Consider the following 19,142-nt stretch of genomic DNA (forward strand, 5'->3'; position numbering starts at 1 on the left):
ATCTCTGGTGTAACTGAGTCATTCTCTTTGAATTTTATGAATTGAAATAATTTGTGAAAAACGCATTTAGGTCTGCAACTCTACTACGATTAATCTGCATTATCGGTTAATATGTCAGTTATTCTCTCCATCAATTATTATGTTTTCAAAATGCCCCGAAAGCTGTGAGAACATGCCTGAATATAACTTCCAGAGCTAAAGGTGACGTCTTTGAATGTCTCGTTTTGTCTTGTCAAAATGTGTTCAGTTTCATGTCACTCAAGGCTGAAACAATGAATCAGTTATCAAAATAGTTGCAGGTTCATTTTCTGTTGATCGTCTCAGCTCTTCACACGTTCTTTGTGTCTGCATTCGTTGACTGCATGTGATTGGAAACGGAGCAAGTCTGGAGGTTTTGATTATTGATTAAGCTGTTGATTATTTTCTTGATTTTATTGATTAGTTGTTTGCTCTATAAAATGTCAGAAAATGGCGAAGAATGTTGATCATTATTTTCCAAAGCCCAAGATGACGTCCTCAGATGTCTTCTTTTGTCCTCAACCCAAAGATATTCAGTTTACTGTCATAGAGGAGGAAAGAAACCAGAAAATATTCACATTTAAGAAGCTGGAATCAGAATTTGGACGATTATTTTTCATAAAAAATGACTAAAAATGATTAAAATTAGTTGGCTAGTTATTTAATTGATGACAACTGATCGATTAGTTGACTAAGCGCTACAGCTCGTAGGTCTGCTTTGTATTCCAGCGTTACCCGACTTGTAAATGATGTGAACAGCACGTGTACCAGAGAATTTCTGTGCTCGCTGAATTCTCCTCTCGCCTGTAGTTTTTGTTTGGAGTCACAAGCCTCCGTTCTCCTGCTCTGTGATTCAGCAGCACTCGTGCCTTCAGACGAGCTGTCTGCAGAGCAGGTGCAACCCTGAATGACATGTTTCACGATGAGGCAACATGGCAGCCGTCGCCGCTCACAGACCAAACGCCAGATCCTCCCGGGAGTTGAGGAGGAAGGCAAAAATTTGGGACTGGGGATTTCGTGGGACACACTGTCGCTGACCATTTATCTGCTGCTCAGTGCAGACTCTGTTTCCTCTGCCTGCTGCCTCCCCCGCCTTAAATTCTGTAACCATCTCAGTATTTTGCCTCTAAATCATCTCGTCATTGATTTGTGTGTGTGTGTGGCTGCCCGGGTTTGTTTCTCCCTCTTTGTTTGCTGTGGTAAACCCATGAGCAGCTGCCGGTGGTGGGGTCTGGAGGGATTCTGAAGCTGTGTGTCCTCTCTTTGCCATCCTCTGCCAAGGTGGCATTATGCAAGCAGAGAGAAGGGTAGAGAGAGAGGCAGAGGAGCGCAGGGGAGGGCGGGGGTTTGTGTGGGGGGTGGGGGTGAGGGAGACGAGGCGATGGCGGCCATAGTAAAGATGGAGGCAGGCTGAGGGCTGCGGGGATTGGTGCAGGAGAAGGCTTGCTCCCCTGAACTTTGCCTCCGTGTCAGAGTGGAACTTGTCGATTTGGCAAATTGTGCGGCGTCGGACAGGGCTGCTAGCTCTCTTACACTCCCACCTGCTCCCTCCTGCTCTCTCTCTCTCTCTTTCCTGCGCGCTCTCGCTCTCTCCCTCTCCCTCTCTCGTCGCCACTACACTCCCCCCCACCTCCCCTCCTCCCCCTTCCCCACCCTCTCCTCTTTCTCTTTTCCCTCCCTTTCAGCTCTTGAAGCTAACGCATTGGCTGGGCTACAGGCATCTTGTTGCCAAATAGGTGGGCCCTACTCGTGTTGGCAAAGGCTCAAGCAATGGTTAGGGAAAGAACGCGGAGAGGACGAGAGACGGCGAGCGAGAAACAGAAAGAGAAAGAGAGAGAGTTGGAGAGAAAAGGGGAAAAAAGAAGCAGCACTCGGCTCTGCCAGCGGTCGTATGCGCTCGTCCAACATTGATTCGGCTCTCTATTTTTTTTTTTCCTCCCTATTCTGTGCTCTGCTCTCCCTGGCCCCCCCATCTGTGTGTGTGTGTGAGTGAGCGAGTGTGTGTGTGTGAGTGTGTGAGTCTTGTGCCGGGCCCAGGGATCAGAACAGACACCACTACCAATTACACTTTGCCAAGGATTTTTTTTTTTTTTTTTTTTTTCAAGGTTCAGTTTTTTTATTTTTTGGAATGCACAAAGGACTGTTTTTATTTTAAGTGCATCCCTCCGCGTTGTTGAAGTTCTTTTTTTTTTTTTATTAAACTCTTAACATTTCTATTTCCACTTGATAATTTGCTACAAGTTTTTTATCCGTCTTTTTTGTCATTTTTGGTCGAAAGAGCTGCTGGACGTGGTCCTGCTGTAGTGAATTTTCTCCTTCCTAAAAATCTTGGGGTGTTTTTTTGTTTTTGTTTTTAAACTTCGGCCCACTGTCTTTAGTGAGCAGCATATTCTGCTAATTATTTTTTCTTCATCCCCCCAAGTTTTTTTTTTCATCAGCTAATTCTCCACACCCTGCCAAACCAGCACTTGCTTTACATTGGGGAGCGCGGGAGGAGGAAAAAAAAAACTGGTGCAGGAGATTTTTTTTTTTCACTTTAAACGCTGTGCCAAATTTATGATGAGAGTGCAAAATGGTAACTACCAGGCCGTCTGTCTTCCTCTAGCACTGTGGTTTTCTGTGGTGATTTCTGTCTGCTTTCAGTTTGTTGTGGAAATGTGAGTCTGGTTGGAGCTCCCTTGCATGGTAGCACAGATAGGAAATGGTATGGCTGATCTTTTAGCAGCACATTTCAACAGTGGTCTTGTGGCGGCAAAGCTTGGCGGTGGTGAGCGACCGGTGTGTGGCAACCCTGGCACAGGAGCGCTGTGGCGAGATCTGGGCTTTGTTGCCCAGAGATATGTAGTGAAGGTATTATGGTACAGCAGAATAACTTCTCTTTTTCCTGCAGAACACCGGGAGCGCAACTTGGCTCTGCCTTTGGATTTGAATTCATGCATTTTGCATTTGTTGTCTAGAATGTTTCAGTGTTTATTTATGATAAAAGGAAGCTTTGCATGTTACAGTTAAGACACATTTTCTTACTTATTGCTGCAATTTGTATTTTACCTGAATGTTTGTAATGATAAAACATGTGGACATTTAGAATTATAATGCTTATTTGAATTGTTTTTTGGAATTTTTTCTATTTTAGTAATTTATGTGATTAGATTTTAATTAACATTTAATTATAAAATATAAATCATTTTATAATCACTGTATAATCATATTTTTTTAACATTTTCACTTTTTCATTGAAAATTATCTAAACGTTTTAACAGCTTTATTTTGAAGATTTGCATGCTCTCTTTCAAACTAAAAGCCTCTCCAGCCTCCTCACACCACGTCTCTCTCTCTCTCCTCAGGATGAATTTCATCCCTTCATTGAGGCCCTCCTCCCCCATGTCCGTGCCTTCTCCTACACCTGGTTCAACCTGCAGGCCCGTAAGCGCAAGTACTTCAAGAAGCACGAAAAGAGGATGACCAAGGACGAAGAACGCGCGGTGAAGGACGAGCTGTTGGGAGAGAAGCCGGAGATCAAGCAGAAGTGGGCCTCACGCCTGCTGGCCAAGCTCCGCAAGGACATCCGGCCCGAGTTCCGTGAGGACTTTGTGCTCACCATCACGGGGAAGAAGGCCCCCTGCTGCGTGCTGTCCAACCCCGACCAGAAGGGCAAGATCCGCCGCATCGACTGCCTCCGCCAGGCCGACAAGGTGTGGCGGCTGGACCTGGTGATGGTCATCCTGTTCAAGGGCAGCCCCCTGGAGAGCACGGACGGGGAGCGGCTGGTCAAGTCGCCCCAGTGCTCCAACCACGGCCTGTGTGTCCAGCCGCACCACATTGGAGTGACGGTCAAGGAGCTGGACCTCTACCTGGCCTACTTCGTCCACACACCAGGTATGTGGGCAGATTATACACACATGACGCACACACACACACAGGTCACACGCACACGGCATGTGGCATGTGAGTGGCAGATTAGACCCTTCCCTTCACTATGTACCCAGCTGAGCCAGTGCCAGGCTGTGATAAACCCAGTCAGAATTAAGATAACGACCACATCTTGACATTTAAAGGGCCAGTCTGCGCAGTCTAATCTTTAAAAAATGTGTCTCACATAGATGTTTCTGTCTGGTTTAAAGAGATTCTGAGAGTTTGACAGCCCGGCTTAAAACCTGTGTTTACCTAGAGATATGTTTGCATTGGTACATTTGTTCAAGTATTTGTGTGCAAATTTGTCTAAATCCAAATGTGCATGTTTTCCGGTGCCATGTGTAAACAAAAGCATCTGCAAGCCTGTTTATCTGTGTGTGCATGCATGTGCATACGTGTGTGTGTGTGTGTGTGTGTGTGTGTGTGTGTGTGTGTGTGTGTGTGTGTCATGTGTCTGTAATCCATGTGTATGTTATTGTGAGATTGGTGTGTGTGTGTGTGTGTGTGTGTGTGTGTGTGTGTGTGTGTGTGTGTGTGTGTGTGTGTGTGTGTGTGTGTTTGCGCGTGTGGGGTGGTCTGGAGAGTGCAGTGACAGCTGGCCCAGTCCCAGGTAGTTTAGGAGGCAGGGAGAGTCAGCCTGTCTGCAGCCTCAGCCACCTCAGCCTTACGCACAGACACACACACACTCACACACACTCTGAAGTGGACACACACAGGAGCTCTCTCTCAAACACAACTCACCCAAGCTGCCCCGTTCGATGTTCGTCTGAATGTCCTGATCACACACACACACACACACACACACACACACACACACACTGAGACTCTTCTGTTTGTGGCAGCGCGGCTCTGCCTCTGTTTGTTTATGAGATGTTTTATTTTTCCATATTTGGTGCATGCGTTTCCTGCTGCGACCATAAAGTTAAAATAGAGGTGGTGAAAATATTTTTGTGTAAACAAGCCAGCATGCATTCTTCTGTGAGGGCAGTTTAACTGCTGTTGGATGTAATCATCTGAACATACAGCTAGTCACATTTTGCCATACATAGATACTGGTACTTAATTAAATTCTAATTTTTGCGAGGATTATTCTTTTGGCTCATTAAATAGCATTGTTAAAATAAAAAAGGCTGAATTAACATGACAATGTAAAATTATTAAATGTGTTTTTTTTATTGCTTTTGCAAATTTAAAACACTTTCTTTCTATCAAACAAGATTATATATTTTTTGTGAGCAGTTTAGGCTGTTAGAATTCATATTAATTACTGTGGTATTACTGCAATGAGCATGCCTGTTATTTTTTGCTAACAATCCACCTTAATTGCTTATCTAAATAATTAACAGCACTAAGTTTCGAGGTGTGTCACGATTCTGTTTAGAAAATGTGAAAACCAGTGAGACTGAGACAAGAACACAGCTGGTGGTGTTGCAGGTGGTGTCAGACTCTCATATTGGTGTATGCGAGTTATTAATGTCATTCACAGTTTAACACTTCTACTTTATATTTCTGACTCCAGTTCTAACAGCATTTATTTAAAATTCAATGTAATGTGCAAATATATATTGTACCTTTCATCATGAAGCTCCTCCACAATAAGAGCTCGGCTATCTGTGTCCATGTTTCAGGTGTTTGCAGGTAGATCAGGTGTAAATCCTGACTGCCTCATCACACACACAGTTACAGACACTCTCTGCCCTTCACTGTTATCCTGGGTCTCTGACCACAGACTGGCATACAGTTACAGGACCTTAATTCTTCTCCTTGGCAGGGAGGAGCAGCGTTCCTCTGTGACAGAGTACCCCTTGCCAGGCTCCTTTCAGCCCAGTGTGTAACTCTGCTTGAGTTCGCAGGGCCTCCGTGAGCGCCTCTTCCTGTTCCACAATGCTCCGTGGCGAACCGCGGCTCAGATTAGCTCCCAGCGCAGCCTGGTGCCCCTCGGAGTAAAGCCCTTTTTTTTTTTTTCACTCTGTGCCAGAATCCAGCAGCCGCTCACCCCCCATACACACACACACACCAGCCTTCATCTCACTGATTCATGTGTGTTTGTGCATCACATTCGTGTCTCTTTTTGCACAGATTTAAATCTGTATTCGATGGAGTGCCAACCATTCCCTTAATTGAATATGAGCATTATTTTAAATATTGGTCATATATAAAGTGTTGCTATTTATTTCCCCCTTACTGCTTGCGGTAATGTCTGAACAAGACGAGTACATTTTAAGAGCTTCGTCTCTCTGTGGGAGGGAGGCGATGTCTCATTAAGGTCCTTCTCAGCTTCTGCACAGCAGCCTCACATTCAGCACGTATATGACCAGAATTCATCAGGGAGGACGTTCAGAAACACCTTGAATTAAAAACATCCACTTGTATCAGCTCGGAGTGCTGTGTTTTCCAGGAGGCAGGCTGGGGTTAACCAGAGTTTACAGAGGACAGACAGACAGTGGCTCCATTCTAACCTTTGGGGTGGCAGTGTTACAGTTTTATTCTTAGCTCATCTTTCCAGGGTGTCTGTGTCTTTGCGGAAGCTATCAGTTGCCAGGCCTGATGATTGGACCGCGGCCGTCTCACCCGCCTGTCCCCGCCGCAGTGTTTTCAGTTCTCTCGTCCCACTGATGTCACTGTCGCCAGCTGCAGGGAGGGGGGGCTCTGCTTTCAAGCCGTGTGATTGACAGATCTAACCCCCTCCTCTGTTTCTGCTTCCCTACAGTACAGTATGTGTCTCTGCTTTTGTCCAATTATAGACGTGGGCCCTTCCAGGCGGGGCGGCTGGAGCTGGGACAGATCACAGCCGCTGCGCTTCTGCTCTGCAGCTGCAAAAAAAAAAGGCTCCACTACCTAAAAGAGCCTGATCGTTTTCCTTTAGACGAATACCTGGACCACGCACAACACAAACAGATCATGGTATAATTGTTGCAGGCTGATGAGTCGCCCCCGAAAGTGATTCTTCTTCTTCTTTTTCACTGATTCTGCTGCATCTGATGATGATAACAATAATGGTTCAGGGATGTGGAGGAAGTGAGAGAGAGCGAGAAGGGATCTGATCTCATCTTTGATCACATGTCTGTCGAAAACTAAAGTCTGGCTCGCCAGTTGGGCGCTGAGGGGCCTTCCTCCACCTCGAGACCCGCGGATCGGGTCATGTTTTTCGAGCGTCGTGTTCCATATTTGTCAGTCTGACGAAGGCGCACGGTTCCAGCATTAGTCATGTTTGGAGCCTGAGCTGCCGCATACAGCTTTCATTACTTTAGCTGTTATGATAAAAAGATGTTTCAGAGAGTGCAGCCTCCGTATCTGTTCTGTGTGCTGGAGACAGACGGACTGGAGAAGGTGTCACGGGCCAGGTCCGAAAGCCAACTGTGTGCGTGTGTGCCAGACTGCACCGTATCTCCATGCTGCTACGGTGCTCCTAAGATGTTCATTTACCCATCAATGTGTCTGCGCGCCTAGTCCCCGACGTTACAAATGGCCAAGAGAACGTCTTTTAATGGAGGCGAACAAAGAGAGGAATCGACAGGGAGACAGACAGCCAGACTGAGAGACTTAACGCCTGCACGTCACGCTAATCCATCAAACACATCTTATCTGCTTTGCCCAATATCCTGGGCTTCAAAAGGAGGTAACGCTATCAGATGCAGTTACATAATGAAGGAGAGACCAAACAGGACAGAGAGGGTTTTGTTTTATTTGTACACGTGTGTGCTGGTTTATAGCAGCAGTATTTCTCCCGTACAGTCAGGTCATGTTGTCCTGTTAGTCGCTGAGTGTTTGCAGAAGAAGAAAAGAGGGAATCATAATGATTAAAAGAGGAAAAAAAAAAAACCCTCTCAGTCTCTTCTTTTCCTTGGCTGTGCAGAGCAGAGATTTTCTGGACGGAGAGCAGAATTGTGCTCCAGTGTTCTGGCACCGCTCCGTAACCCGGGCCGACAGAGAAACAGAGAGTGTCGGCGCCGAGGGAGCCGCATTCATCTGGTGTGAAAAACACTGCTGGTCCGACACTTTCAACGGAAACTTTCTTGCGCTTTGTTGTCATTTGAAATAATGCGCCCAATAAAGTTTGAGCTTCGGCGAGCCGCTCTCATGACGGGACAGCGTCAGTGACACCGTGGTGTTTTAATATGCACTGAGCCATAGGGGCCTCCGACAGCTCCGGCTTGGCCCGTTTTCAGAGCCCCCAGTTTTTTCCAGTTGCTCTTTGCTGTGTGTGTGTGTGTGTGTGTGTGTGTGTGTGTGTGTGTGTGTGTGTGTGTGTGTGTGTGTGTGTGTGTGTGTGTGTGTGTGTGTGTGTGTGTTAGAAGGAGGGAAAAGAGAAAAGAAGAGTGGAGTGTGCGGAGTGTAAGGAATTGCTGGTAAACAGATTATTCCAGTATGATCGGCCCTCCAAATAAATCGGTGAAAAGGCGCGAACCGTTACGCCGCGGCTCGGCCCAATCCTCTGACCTCCTTTAGCCGATCCCTCACAACTTTCCACCAGTCTATAGGTCCGACCGCTGAGCAGCTCTATGGGCTTGGTAGCAGGCCAACCTGCTTCATATTCACTGTAATTATCCAGTTTAGTGAATAATACTGGGAACAGATACACAAAAGACTGAGTATATGATTGAATTAAGTCTCATTTTGAAACAAAGGTCAGGTCTTAGCTCTGCAAATAGAAAAATTCCTTGTAGCAGAAAGTGCCCATTGTGGGCAACATGGATTAGCTTTATTTACTAATTTCACTGTACAGTGATTTTTAATTATTTGTGTAATTAAGGCTAATAAATAAACGTTATGGTGTCTCTTTTAGCAATTTAGCAGCTCAGCTCAGTTCACTGTTTTTTATACTTGCTGAGCAAATGGTAGCTGACATTTAACAGACGGATTTGTATTTATTTCTCAAGAAATTAAATTACCTAATAATATGCATGAAAACAATATTAATGAATATAATGAACACATGCAATAAAATACATAAAAAGGCTTTTAATCTTCTGAGCAAAAACTGTTTCTGTATTTCTGGATGGATTTTCTCCCTTTTTTGAAAACAACAAAACAGGCGTACATTTTCCCCTCTAGTTTCTTTGTGTATTATTTGAACGCTGTCTCGTTTCAGTGTGTGAATTTGCATGACCAGTCCTCTCTCCCTCTGTACAGGCGCCAGGCCTGAAATCTGTCTGTCCCCTAAAAACATACGTATCCCCGCACAGGAGGGGCGGCTTGGCTTCTCGGCTGCTTGAGCCGACGGGCAAAGAGGAGAGGAGAGGAGAGGAGAGGAGAGGTGAAGACAGCAGAGGAGTAGAAAGGAGAGGGAAAATAGAGCGTCCTTTTTCTGGGCCGCTTCCCAGCAGCCTGATTCTGATCGGCCCGCCTCGCGCCTTGTTCCCTCGGTCCACTGGAGCAGAGCACGGCGGAGACTGCCCTGTAATTGGGACAGCTCTTTCCATACGGAAAAACGGGACCGGAACACCGCGACACCGCCGAGCACAGATCCCCCGTCTCTGTGTGGATTTTGTGTTTTGATTTAAAGCCGTCTCGAATTAAAAAAATTAGCAATTATACGCAAACAAAATCCTCTTACATAAAAAAAAAACCCAAATAAAATCCGTTGAAATGAACACTAATAATGAATAGATGAATAAATATCTCCCTCTGATTTTTCCCTTGCCTTATTTACTCTCTCATTTAATGGTAATAAATGTCACTCAGTGCTGTTCGGATGATATTGAGCGCTGATATAAAGTAAAAAGAAAAGCGTAGAATAAAGATGATGCAAAATGCCATGCTGAAAACAAAGAGAGAGGGAGGGCAGATATTCAGGCTAGTGGGGCTGGTTGGCAGCATTTGGCAACCAAAGCTGCAGCTCTGTTTAGAAGGTGCCAGCTTTTCAAACCGACACAGTCTCTGCCAACTTCTCTCCTTCTGATCCTTTTCTTTCTCTCTCATTTTAACATTTTTCCCCCCATATCCTTGTTTTTCGCTTAACACGTCTTCCCCTCTGCGCGTCCCCTTTCCGCCCCTGCCACCGCTCCTATGGTTGCTTTTTCACAGCGGGTTGCCAGAAAAAGCGAGCCGAACATGTAAACTCAGGTTTTATTTTGCGTGTTGAATAAAATGGCTATCGTGTTACCAGACGGGTTCTGTGGGTTTTTTTTGTGTGTGTGGTTTTTTTTTTTCCTCTTTCCTCCAAAATGTTTTTCGCGGGCTTTTAGCAGAGAGCGAACGCCGTTGCTCGGTGTGATGGTGCTGCTGTGGATTCAGGTCCAAAACAAAATGGAGGATAAAGCGCAGCTCCTCTCCAATCAGCGGAGAGAATGATTCCACATATGGGGGGAAAAAATACTGGCAAATTAACAATGCTGACTGATTTTCTCCTTTTTATGTGGATGTAATTTTTGCGTTTGCTTATTTTTGACTTCTGCCAATGTCTTCAGGTGTCCTCATGGAGCAGGAAATGTTAGTCAGGATTAAGGAGCGATGTATTGTACATCATTCGGGACTGGGGCCCTTCGTGGTGCCGTGAGTGATTGGAGAAAGTGTTAAACGCTGGGTGTGGGGGTGGATGGAATTACTCAATAATGATCAGAAAATTAGAGCCATTATTGAGGGAGAGTAAACAGGCCTCTCTAAGTGTGAAAGGCCTCTATTCAGCCCCGACCAGAAGCAGGACTCCTTTCTTCCTTTCATGGATCCACCCATGGCCTCGAGAGCCCCGCTTTTGTTCCCTGAAATAACAGAGTGAATATATGGGGTCTCAGGGGTGGGGGTCCTGTTCCCAGTGCTTAGCATGGTATGGACTAAATCTACTGACTGTAAGGTACACTCCATGTTTTATCCATCCTTCATTTTCTACTTATTTCAATAGCCAATTTTTCTGGCTTCCCTCCATACTTACTTTTTAATCAGACTAACTTGTCTAATTAACTTGATACGCCTGTGTCGCTGAGATCAGAAATTCTGGCAGTGCGAGTGTTTCTGTGTGTCTACAAGTGCACCTGGGTGTCTTTTTTTTCTTTTTTTTTTTCTCCATCATCGTCACTTAAGAAATTCACAGCACTCCAGACTCCTGCGTCCTTAGAGGCGATAGTCAGAGGAAGGTGGGTGTAAACTAGGCGCTAATGCGAGCGCTTCCGCGTTTGTCGGCGCAAATGTTCTAATTAATGGGAAATGGATAAATAAATAAACTCGGCATGTCTCCGAGCAGCTGAACGGCAAACGCGGCGCTCAGGCAGGGACAAAGAAATTAAGAGAGGGATTTACACTTTGAGCGAGCCGTTGGAGAGAATAAAGGACTGTGTTTCCTGTGTTTCTGTTCCCCCCGCCCCTCCACATCACTTTGAGGAAATGTAGTTCACAGCTCTGCGCTTAGATTAGGGAGATTTGATTATAATAATAACCTAAACAGTGTTTTCTGTGGCTTTGATGATGAGAGTTGTGAAGTCTTTCATGCGAGTCCAGAATTTTGCATTCCGAATTGTTGACTTATATGATAAAAGCAGTTTTTTGACTATTTTTTTTTTTTTGCATATCATCACATTTAATTTATTCAAACACACCTTTACTTATCTCAGCGTCATAGTTTTCTTCAGTAGCTCATCCGTCTCCAGTCATTCTTCCTGTGAGGACACCCTCCAGGGCAGGGCTCCGTCCAGCTCCGGCCTCCCACTCAAAGAAGCACACCAAAATCACCTGACACGTTCGCTCACTTTCTCCGTCTGTTTGCTTTTTTTGTATGGGCGGCCAGCTCCATTTCACAGGCATAATTCTGGATGGTAACATTCTCATTATTCCCGTCAACTGTCAGCGCTCAACTCTCTCGTCTATAATTTCAGACTCATTTGAATTCTTATTGGCAGCTCCAGTGCATAAATTTCATAAAAGATAGAAAAACAACACAGTTTTTTTTCCTCTCTCCCTGGTGAGCAATAGAAATATGGAAGAGATTAGGGGGAAAGAAGTGTATGAAATTGCGTTGTTTGTTTGGATTTATTTATCAGAATAACACATGTCCAAAATTATAGTTTAGTTTCACACATTTTATGTTTGCGTCCTGAAAAAAAAAAGAAGTTGCACATCGACTTAAACCTCACAACAACAACACTGAGGTATCGGGGCACCGGTGTGTAAATGGCCTTACTGTATCAGTTCACTGGATAGCTGTCCAGACAGGCCAATGAATAGAGTTGCCATGGACACGTAGCTTTTTTTTTTTTTTTGCTCAGTGCACCTTTCCTGGGTGATATCCAAGGAGTGTCAGCGACTGGCCTGGTTGGCACGGTGAGTGGCCATGCAGTGCTGGGCTGTTTCCGTGGCACTCCGGCCCACTGTGTGGGCAACCAGAGCGTAGAGCTCTGCCAGAGGAATCCGCTCGGATCACTTTCACTCTATAGAGGGCATCCCCACACTTATGCAAATGGATAAGCAGATACCTATACAGCACAGCTGAGCGTGCCCTGCACAAACAAAGTAACATCACAGGTAGCTGCTCCGCACTAATTGTATGTCAACATTATGAGTTTTTACAGGCAGAGTGTGATTTCAGCTTTAAAGGAATCATTTATATTCCTTTGAGGGGAAAAAAGGAGGATATTAGATTTTCTTGGCATTATGATATACTATTTCTGGATATATAAAACACTTGTCATTGGACGTGGACCAAGTGAGACATATGAACATGTCAAATGGTAATTTTAGAGCAGATTTTTCCCTTAATGTTATTCACACATTTTGTTAGGCTTAGTTCAGTCCAGGGGGGCTTACACGTGAGTTTTATCCTCTAAGAAGCTTTAAGTACCCTTTGAGATGGCAGCTCAGATATCACTTGTAATTAAAAAAGCAGGGGAGCCTGTGATATAAAAGACTCCTCTGCTGGGAAACGGAACAGCTCCAACCCTCGTGTCTTGTTGACATTGGCTTCACTCCTTCGTTATTTGGGGTTGCGGACATCTGCAGAAATCATAAATGTTTGCAAAATCAACCATTTCCCCTTTCAAATGGTTCTCTCTTTTGTGGTAACATGTGCATTAGCCACACAATGAGCTTGCACATTTGATAGAGGAGACAAAATACAGAAATGACAATAATGCATCGATAGGAAGCAGATAATCTATGTTTAACTTATATTGTGCATGAAGTGATCGTGTCTTTTCACAGACAAATAACTGTAGTCTGTTATCCTACTGTACATACAGTAGTGATGATGGTAGTATGTGTTTGTCATTTAGAGAAGTCAGACTCCTCTTAAACCTCTTTATAAAAACGACCCAATAACAAGATCCAAACACACTCATTTGGGATTTTGGATGGGTGGAGCTGTTAAAAAGTCCAGTCAACACAAGTCACAGATATAAAGCAGAAGTCTACTGTATTCAACAGCTGGGGTCTTTGAGACACCGAACAGAAGTCAAGAAGTTTTCTCTAACAAACTTCTCAAACATGTCATTAGTTCAAAATCATGTGTATATGTAATTATTACAGTATATAATAAGAAACATCTAAGTATCGTGTCATGAAGTATGTTTTTGAGCTGTTGAAGATGATCTGGAGTTTCCAGAACAACAAGGTGACATGAAACACTAAAATTAGGGAGTGACGGCCGTGAGAAGGTTCAGACAGAAAATGAAGTCGCAGTTGAGAGTTGTTTTCTTCTCCATCCTCTGACGCTACTCCACCCCTACATCCACCTGTAGCCTCTGATTGTTTTCTAGGGAGAAGGGTCTTTATCGTCACTCCCCAATCTCGCTCTATGCAGTCATAAAGGTATACTATGGGGAGTGACAAGGTCAGATTCTAGACACCAATCCAGTACAGATAAGTGCAGTATAAGTTCTCTGTATTAACATTAATACAAGCGTTGTATGCGAGTTGGCCGACTGAATTGTTATCGTTCACAAACACTGCCTGCATCCCTTCCCCTTTGATTTTCAAATGCATCTGTTTTTCCTCTTTAAAAGATTAAGCCTACATCCCCAGTGACTCTCTTTAAGTCCATAGGAGTGAAGTGTGTGTGAAGTATGTTTTTAGGTGTTGTTTGTGCGAGCACTCTAAGAGTGTATGTGTGCCTTCGCGCATATGCTCATGTGCGCCATAGAAGCAGGCCGAGCAACAACAAACGCTTCCCGCAGCCGAGCATATGAGCGTCCTCTCCGGACTCAGCCAGCACCTGATCCCCCGTCACACCTGATGCCTGCGAGCCTTGTATGTACACATGAAGAGAAGGGACCGCATTTGCAAGCAAACACGCACAAAAATGTACACACACTGATTTGACCCAGCTGTCCTGTGGCAGGCATGGGACCTGGGATTAGACTGCGGGGTGCGCAGGCCTCAGAGAGGAGGTAAACCAGACCCCAACTGGGTCCTCTTCACTGGTCTTGACTGGGTGCAATCTGTCACTGCTAGAGTCGAAAGTTCTAAAACCATATGTCTTGACATTTCACCAGAATCCTATTCTGCAAATAATTTGAGCTGAATAATAAAATTAGTAGCTATTTTCATTCACTCTGCTGTCCCTCTCAGCAGCAGCAGCAGCAGCAGCAGCAATGGAGCCGATCTACTCTCTCTCATTTGCCCTTTGTGTGGTAACATTTGATTGGTGTATTATTAGACGCAGACCACCCTGCTTCTGAGCCCTACTTGAGTTTCCATTCTTCTGCTGCTCAGCCTTAATTCGAGGCTCTCCTCCAGCAACCCAAACATTCAGGGGAGCACACACAGAGCATTAACGTAAAGACAGAAAGGGAGGAGTGGAGCGAGGCATAGTCGAAGCTCGGCTCCAGTGGAATGGTGATAGAGAAGGTAATCCAAGCCTCTGTGTTTATTTTAAGAGCTGATGATCTAGAGATGGCCATTAAAAGCAGAGGGCAAACAATTTAAGAGCAGTAAATTTGAATGGAGGAGAGGGGTGGAGGTGGGTGGGAATGAGGGAGGCAGTATATGGGTTCTTTCTGCCACACTTTCAAACCTGGCTCTCTCCCTCCATGCAGGAAAAAAATACTTGAGATGACAGTGAATTAGAGCAATCTGGCCTTCATTCTGCGGTTAGATTTTTATCTGCGGTTTTGGCCCTAAGAGCATCTCTGATCCCTGCTTTCTTTTTTTTGTCTGCCTGCTCTTTTATTGTTGTTTCTGTTCTTTTCATCTGAGTTTATTTTTCCCTCTGGCTTGGCTGTAAAATGGACCCTAACGAGATACCATTCACACTGAAAAGCATCAGGACTGGTCCCATTATCCCCACCACCTTCATCCAGGGTGGTTTTCCACCAGGACCTAAAAATACAGGCTGATGTGATTTCTCCAAGTCCAAGTTTTTTTTTTGTTTTTTGATACATGCTCAGAATTTTTTTCTCTCTCTGATCGACTGGAAGATTTTGTCTTTGGGCATGGATTCAAACTACGCAATCCTGGCAGCTAAATATGGGAAATCCTTATGATAAGAGCCATGATTATCCCAGTAAACTAAAGATGACTTACACAGAGAGCTGCTGTTTCATGGTCTTTCACCAAACTACAGGCCCAGTATGCAGAAAAATCTTCCGAGAATACACCATGATTGTTTACCCTGCATGACCAATGTCACGCTGAATATATAAACATCACTTTGAGACACAAAACGGCCCTCGGTTCAGTCACACTTTCAAAATAGTCATACATGGGCTACATATTAGTACTTAAGTGATTCTGAACCCAGGGGTGCTTGTACCCCAGGGGGCACTTTGACAGTTACCCGAGTAGATGGTACATTGGTAAACAATTGTGAAGTAGCCTCTTACCATGTGTTGAGAGTGTATGAAGGAAGTGAGCAAGAGTTAACTTGAATGTTTGAAACAGCTGAAAGTAATGAACAAAGCCATTCAAAGTTGGCTTAATGAGTAAATGGTTGGAATAGGCCTAGCTAAAAGTAGGCTAATGATTATCAGCTCAAATAGTTAGCTTAAACTAATGGTAAAAGTTTTTCATCCATATATCAGGAACTTTTTGCTTTTAGATAAATGGAAAATAACTAAAAGTAAAATGGATAAACGGATGAAATAAATGGTGATATTCATGAAGGAGCAGTTCATCTGACAGGGTTGTGAGCGTACTTCTGACTAAAGAGGGTGATGCTCTACATCTTCATCACCTTGCCAAATAGTTTTCTGCAGCTGTTGATTGATGTTGATTGTGGCTGTCTTCTTGGCACTGTAGCATTTTCTTTTTCTTTTTTTTTGGGCTCACATTTTTCACTGTGCTTTGCTGGAGCTGCTGTTCCAGTGAGACACATTTGATATGTTACCCAAAACCCAACTTACAAAAAATTGTGGTTCCCCTCTTCTAAACTCTCGCCCATCTCCTTTTCACTGGGCTTTAGATGTGTGATGAAGTAATCCCGACATATTTTATATCCTAATGCAAAACAAACACAGCCAAATTACACACATTCTTCCCCCCGTACCGATTCGTGGAAGTTGTTAACCAAATAAAGCTCCCTTTTCTCTTTCTCTCTTTCCATCTCACTTGTGCTCTCAGTGGATCTGTCCTGGCTAGAACTCTTCTGAAATAGCCTCAAGCACAGAGCTTCTTTTGTGGTCAGGAGTTTTTGTTTTTTTTTCCTACAAGGTGTTTGTGAAAAAGAACAGGATTTTCTCTCCTGGGCTCAGGTCCCTCCATCGCTCCGCTGCTGCCTGTCTGGCTTTCTTTGTCCAGGTCTGCTCTGGTAAACAGCCGTGTCCTACACACACTGTTTATCACACTCTGGGGTGAAACTTTGCTGATTTCATTTTTGGACCCGCTGAAGTTTTACTTGGAATATATTTTAACTTTTCCTTGGCATCATTCATTATAAGCTCCTGTTTCTTTTTCTGTTTATGTAGCTGAACAACTTTCCCTGAACATATGTGCTGGCAACACCCGACGTGTCGATGACATTTTATGTAATGAATACTGCTTGAAGGCCAATCTCTGTCCTGTTTACACCGGCTTGCTAGCCTACTGCTTTGTCCACATGAACGAGATGATACTACGGACAGAGATCCGTAACATCCATTCATCGTGAAGTCAGTCAATGCATACAAGGACAGAGGTTGAGCCCCAGCTAATGCAAAATGTATGAACTAGCTGTAAAAAGTTAATCCTACACCACACAGCACAGAAGAGAGCTGCTGTTGGGCCGTTTTATACGGGCGGAAACTTCCATGCTTGTTGAATTTGGCCACACCCCAATTAGTGATGTCACAGCCGATGTTTGCCTTTGAGAGCTGATGGAAAACACCTGCCATGACCACAATTTTGAATTAAAGTGAGACTGTGCCTATGTTGAAATCTCTCCCTCATCCCCTCATACTCCACGCCCCTGTAGCGAGCAGGAAATTAGGATTTTGGACACATCATCATTTCGGGTCATCACTGACAGCCGCTGACTCGCATCAAATGGTAACTTTTTACTCATGTGGCACGTTGTTTCACCACGACACTTCTTTTTTCGTTCCTCAGTTGAACTTTTCAGGGCAATGTACAGTGGATACATTTACACAATCAGAATTCAGGCACCCAAATAGAATGGCTGACAGTAAATATAGTGCATTACAGTATCCTGGACATCATACAAACACTTGTCCCACTGGGCTGCTGGTGGTGGCTAATGTCAGCAAACTTGATAGATATTGCCGTGCAGCACACATTACTTAGTTTGCTGCCATACAGTCCTTATTAAAGTTAATGAGAGATGGGACAGATTTGATAGACTAATGCATGTCTGACTAAGCTGTCAGTCATGGCTGAGAGCATTGCTGCAGCAGTTATCTATCTAATGTGATTCATCTTGTAATGGACACATCAAGAAGATGCAATCTGCACTTTAATGTTTGTCATATACTTGAGCTGATCACCACCGTTTAGTCATATGGCTGCAGGTACCTGCGTACAATGTGTGCACCTAGGGGGTTAAAGATGATATCCACGTGGATGCAGATCATGGCTGAATGGTGGCCAGCACCGGAATATTTTTCTTGAGAACTTCCTCGAGGAGGTAACAATATTTTTTGGAATAAGACTGAAGTAGAAAAAGCAGGAACGGGGACACGCTCTATTAGTTTCTCTCAGAAATCTCAGTCTTTTTTATTGTTTTTTGTTCAGCTCTCACTTCACATCCTGATATAAACCCCCATACCGTTCAAGTGCTCTTAACTGGGATCAGGGCTTTGAAAGGTGCACCAAGAAAAATCTGCGAGATCAACATTTGATTAAATGGATGAGAAAGAAAAGAGCATCTCTGCTACACAGAACTTGATCTATTTTTCCAAAATTCTGTTGAACTTTTCTTTAAATTTGTTGTGAAACTCGAGACACTTCAACCTCTGGGAAACATCTGTCTTTGGTTAAACTGCTCTCAAATACAAAAACATTCATCACAAATAGACATTGCTTCATTTTATGCACAACATACGATACAAGCAACTCTTATTTGTACTTTGTGCCATAACAGTAAAATGTACCTACGTTCCCTGAGCGAGTGCAGAGCGCAGTGTAGTCTGAATTAAAGGCTGCATGTGTGCACTCTGCGCCTTCTGAGTGTTGCTTTGTGGCTTGTATGATGTACTGTGCATGTCTCCATATTGAGAATAATATTACTCGGTTAACTAAGCCATTTTTTAACACTGACAGAAGGGCGCACACGCGTTCACAAACACACACACTCCCTCACTCAAGCGGACATGTGTTCAGCACAGCCTGTCATTACAGCAGCCTTGATGTGGTCACTGGGTGGCACTGAGGCTTCTTATTATTGTCGTTTTTATGACAACTTTCACTCTCTTGCCCTACACTCCCCCTTTCCTCCCTCCCTCTCTCCCTCTCGTCTTGTGTACCCTCCCTCTCTCCCCCCCCTTCTTTCCATTCCATCCCTCCTCCCGCTGTCTCCCACCTCGTCCAAACCCACATCCATTTCTCTTGCTGTTGCAATGGGACGCCTGTTTGTTTTTAGTGTGTAAACCATCCTGACACACATCCCCAGGGCAAAGGGCGGATATAGGAGCGTTTTTTGGTGAAGGTGGGGGGGGAGTTGGGGCAGTAGACAGTTTGGTCTCCATTTGCAGAGGTATGAGCTGGGAGATGGAGCCGGTCCAGGCGTTGTTCCCAGCGTTGTCGATTGTGGCTGACAGTTATTGTTTTTTGGTTTTTTGAATAATAGGGTTGGTAACTGCAGGGTGACATCCAACCATGACCCGCTGATGAGTGTGCTCTGCATATGTTTATGTGTC

General features: G+C 44.4%; 1 protein-coding gene across 20 annotated transcripts in view; it reads left to right on the forward strand.

The window, feature by feature from the left end:
* nfixb (nuclear factor I/Xb) overlaps positions 1 to 19,142 on the forward strand; it is a gene marked incomplete at its 3' end in the record, with an annotated part of 159,184 nt that overhangs the window by 53,963 nt on the left and 86,079 nt on the right. For 9 of the 20 annotated variants that reach the window (XM_084370906.1, XM_084370907.1, XM_084370909.1 and 6 more), the window contains one exon: positions 3,363 to 3,894. In XM_084370906.1, the coding sequence (XP_084227032.1) occupies positions 3,363 to 3,894 (532 nt within the window). Of the gene's footprint in view, positions 1 to 1,806; positions 2,594 to 2,642; positions 2,869 to 2,958; positions 3,023 to 3,362; positions 3,895 to 19,142 lie in introns of those variants that run through there. The other 11 variants (XM_084370908.1, XM_084370910.1, XM_084370896.1 and 8 more) reach the window with 8 other exon arrangements.

This window comes from Pagrus pagrus (genome assembly GCF_965226575.1).
Source record: "Pagrus pagrus genome assembly, chromosome: 13".
In the NCBI taxonomy this organism is placed as follows: domain Eukaryota; kingdom Metazoa; phylum Chordata; class Actinopteri; order Spariformes; family Sparidae; genus Pagrus; species Pagrus pagrus.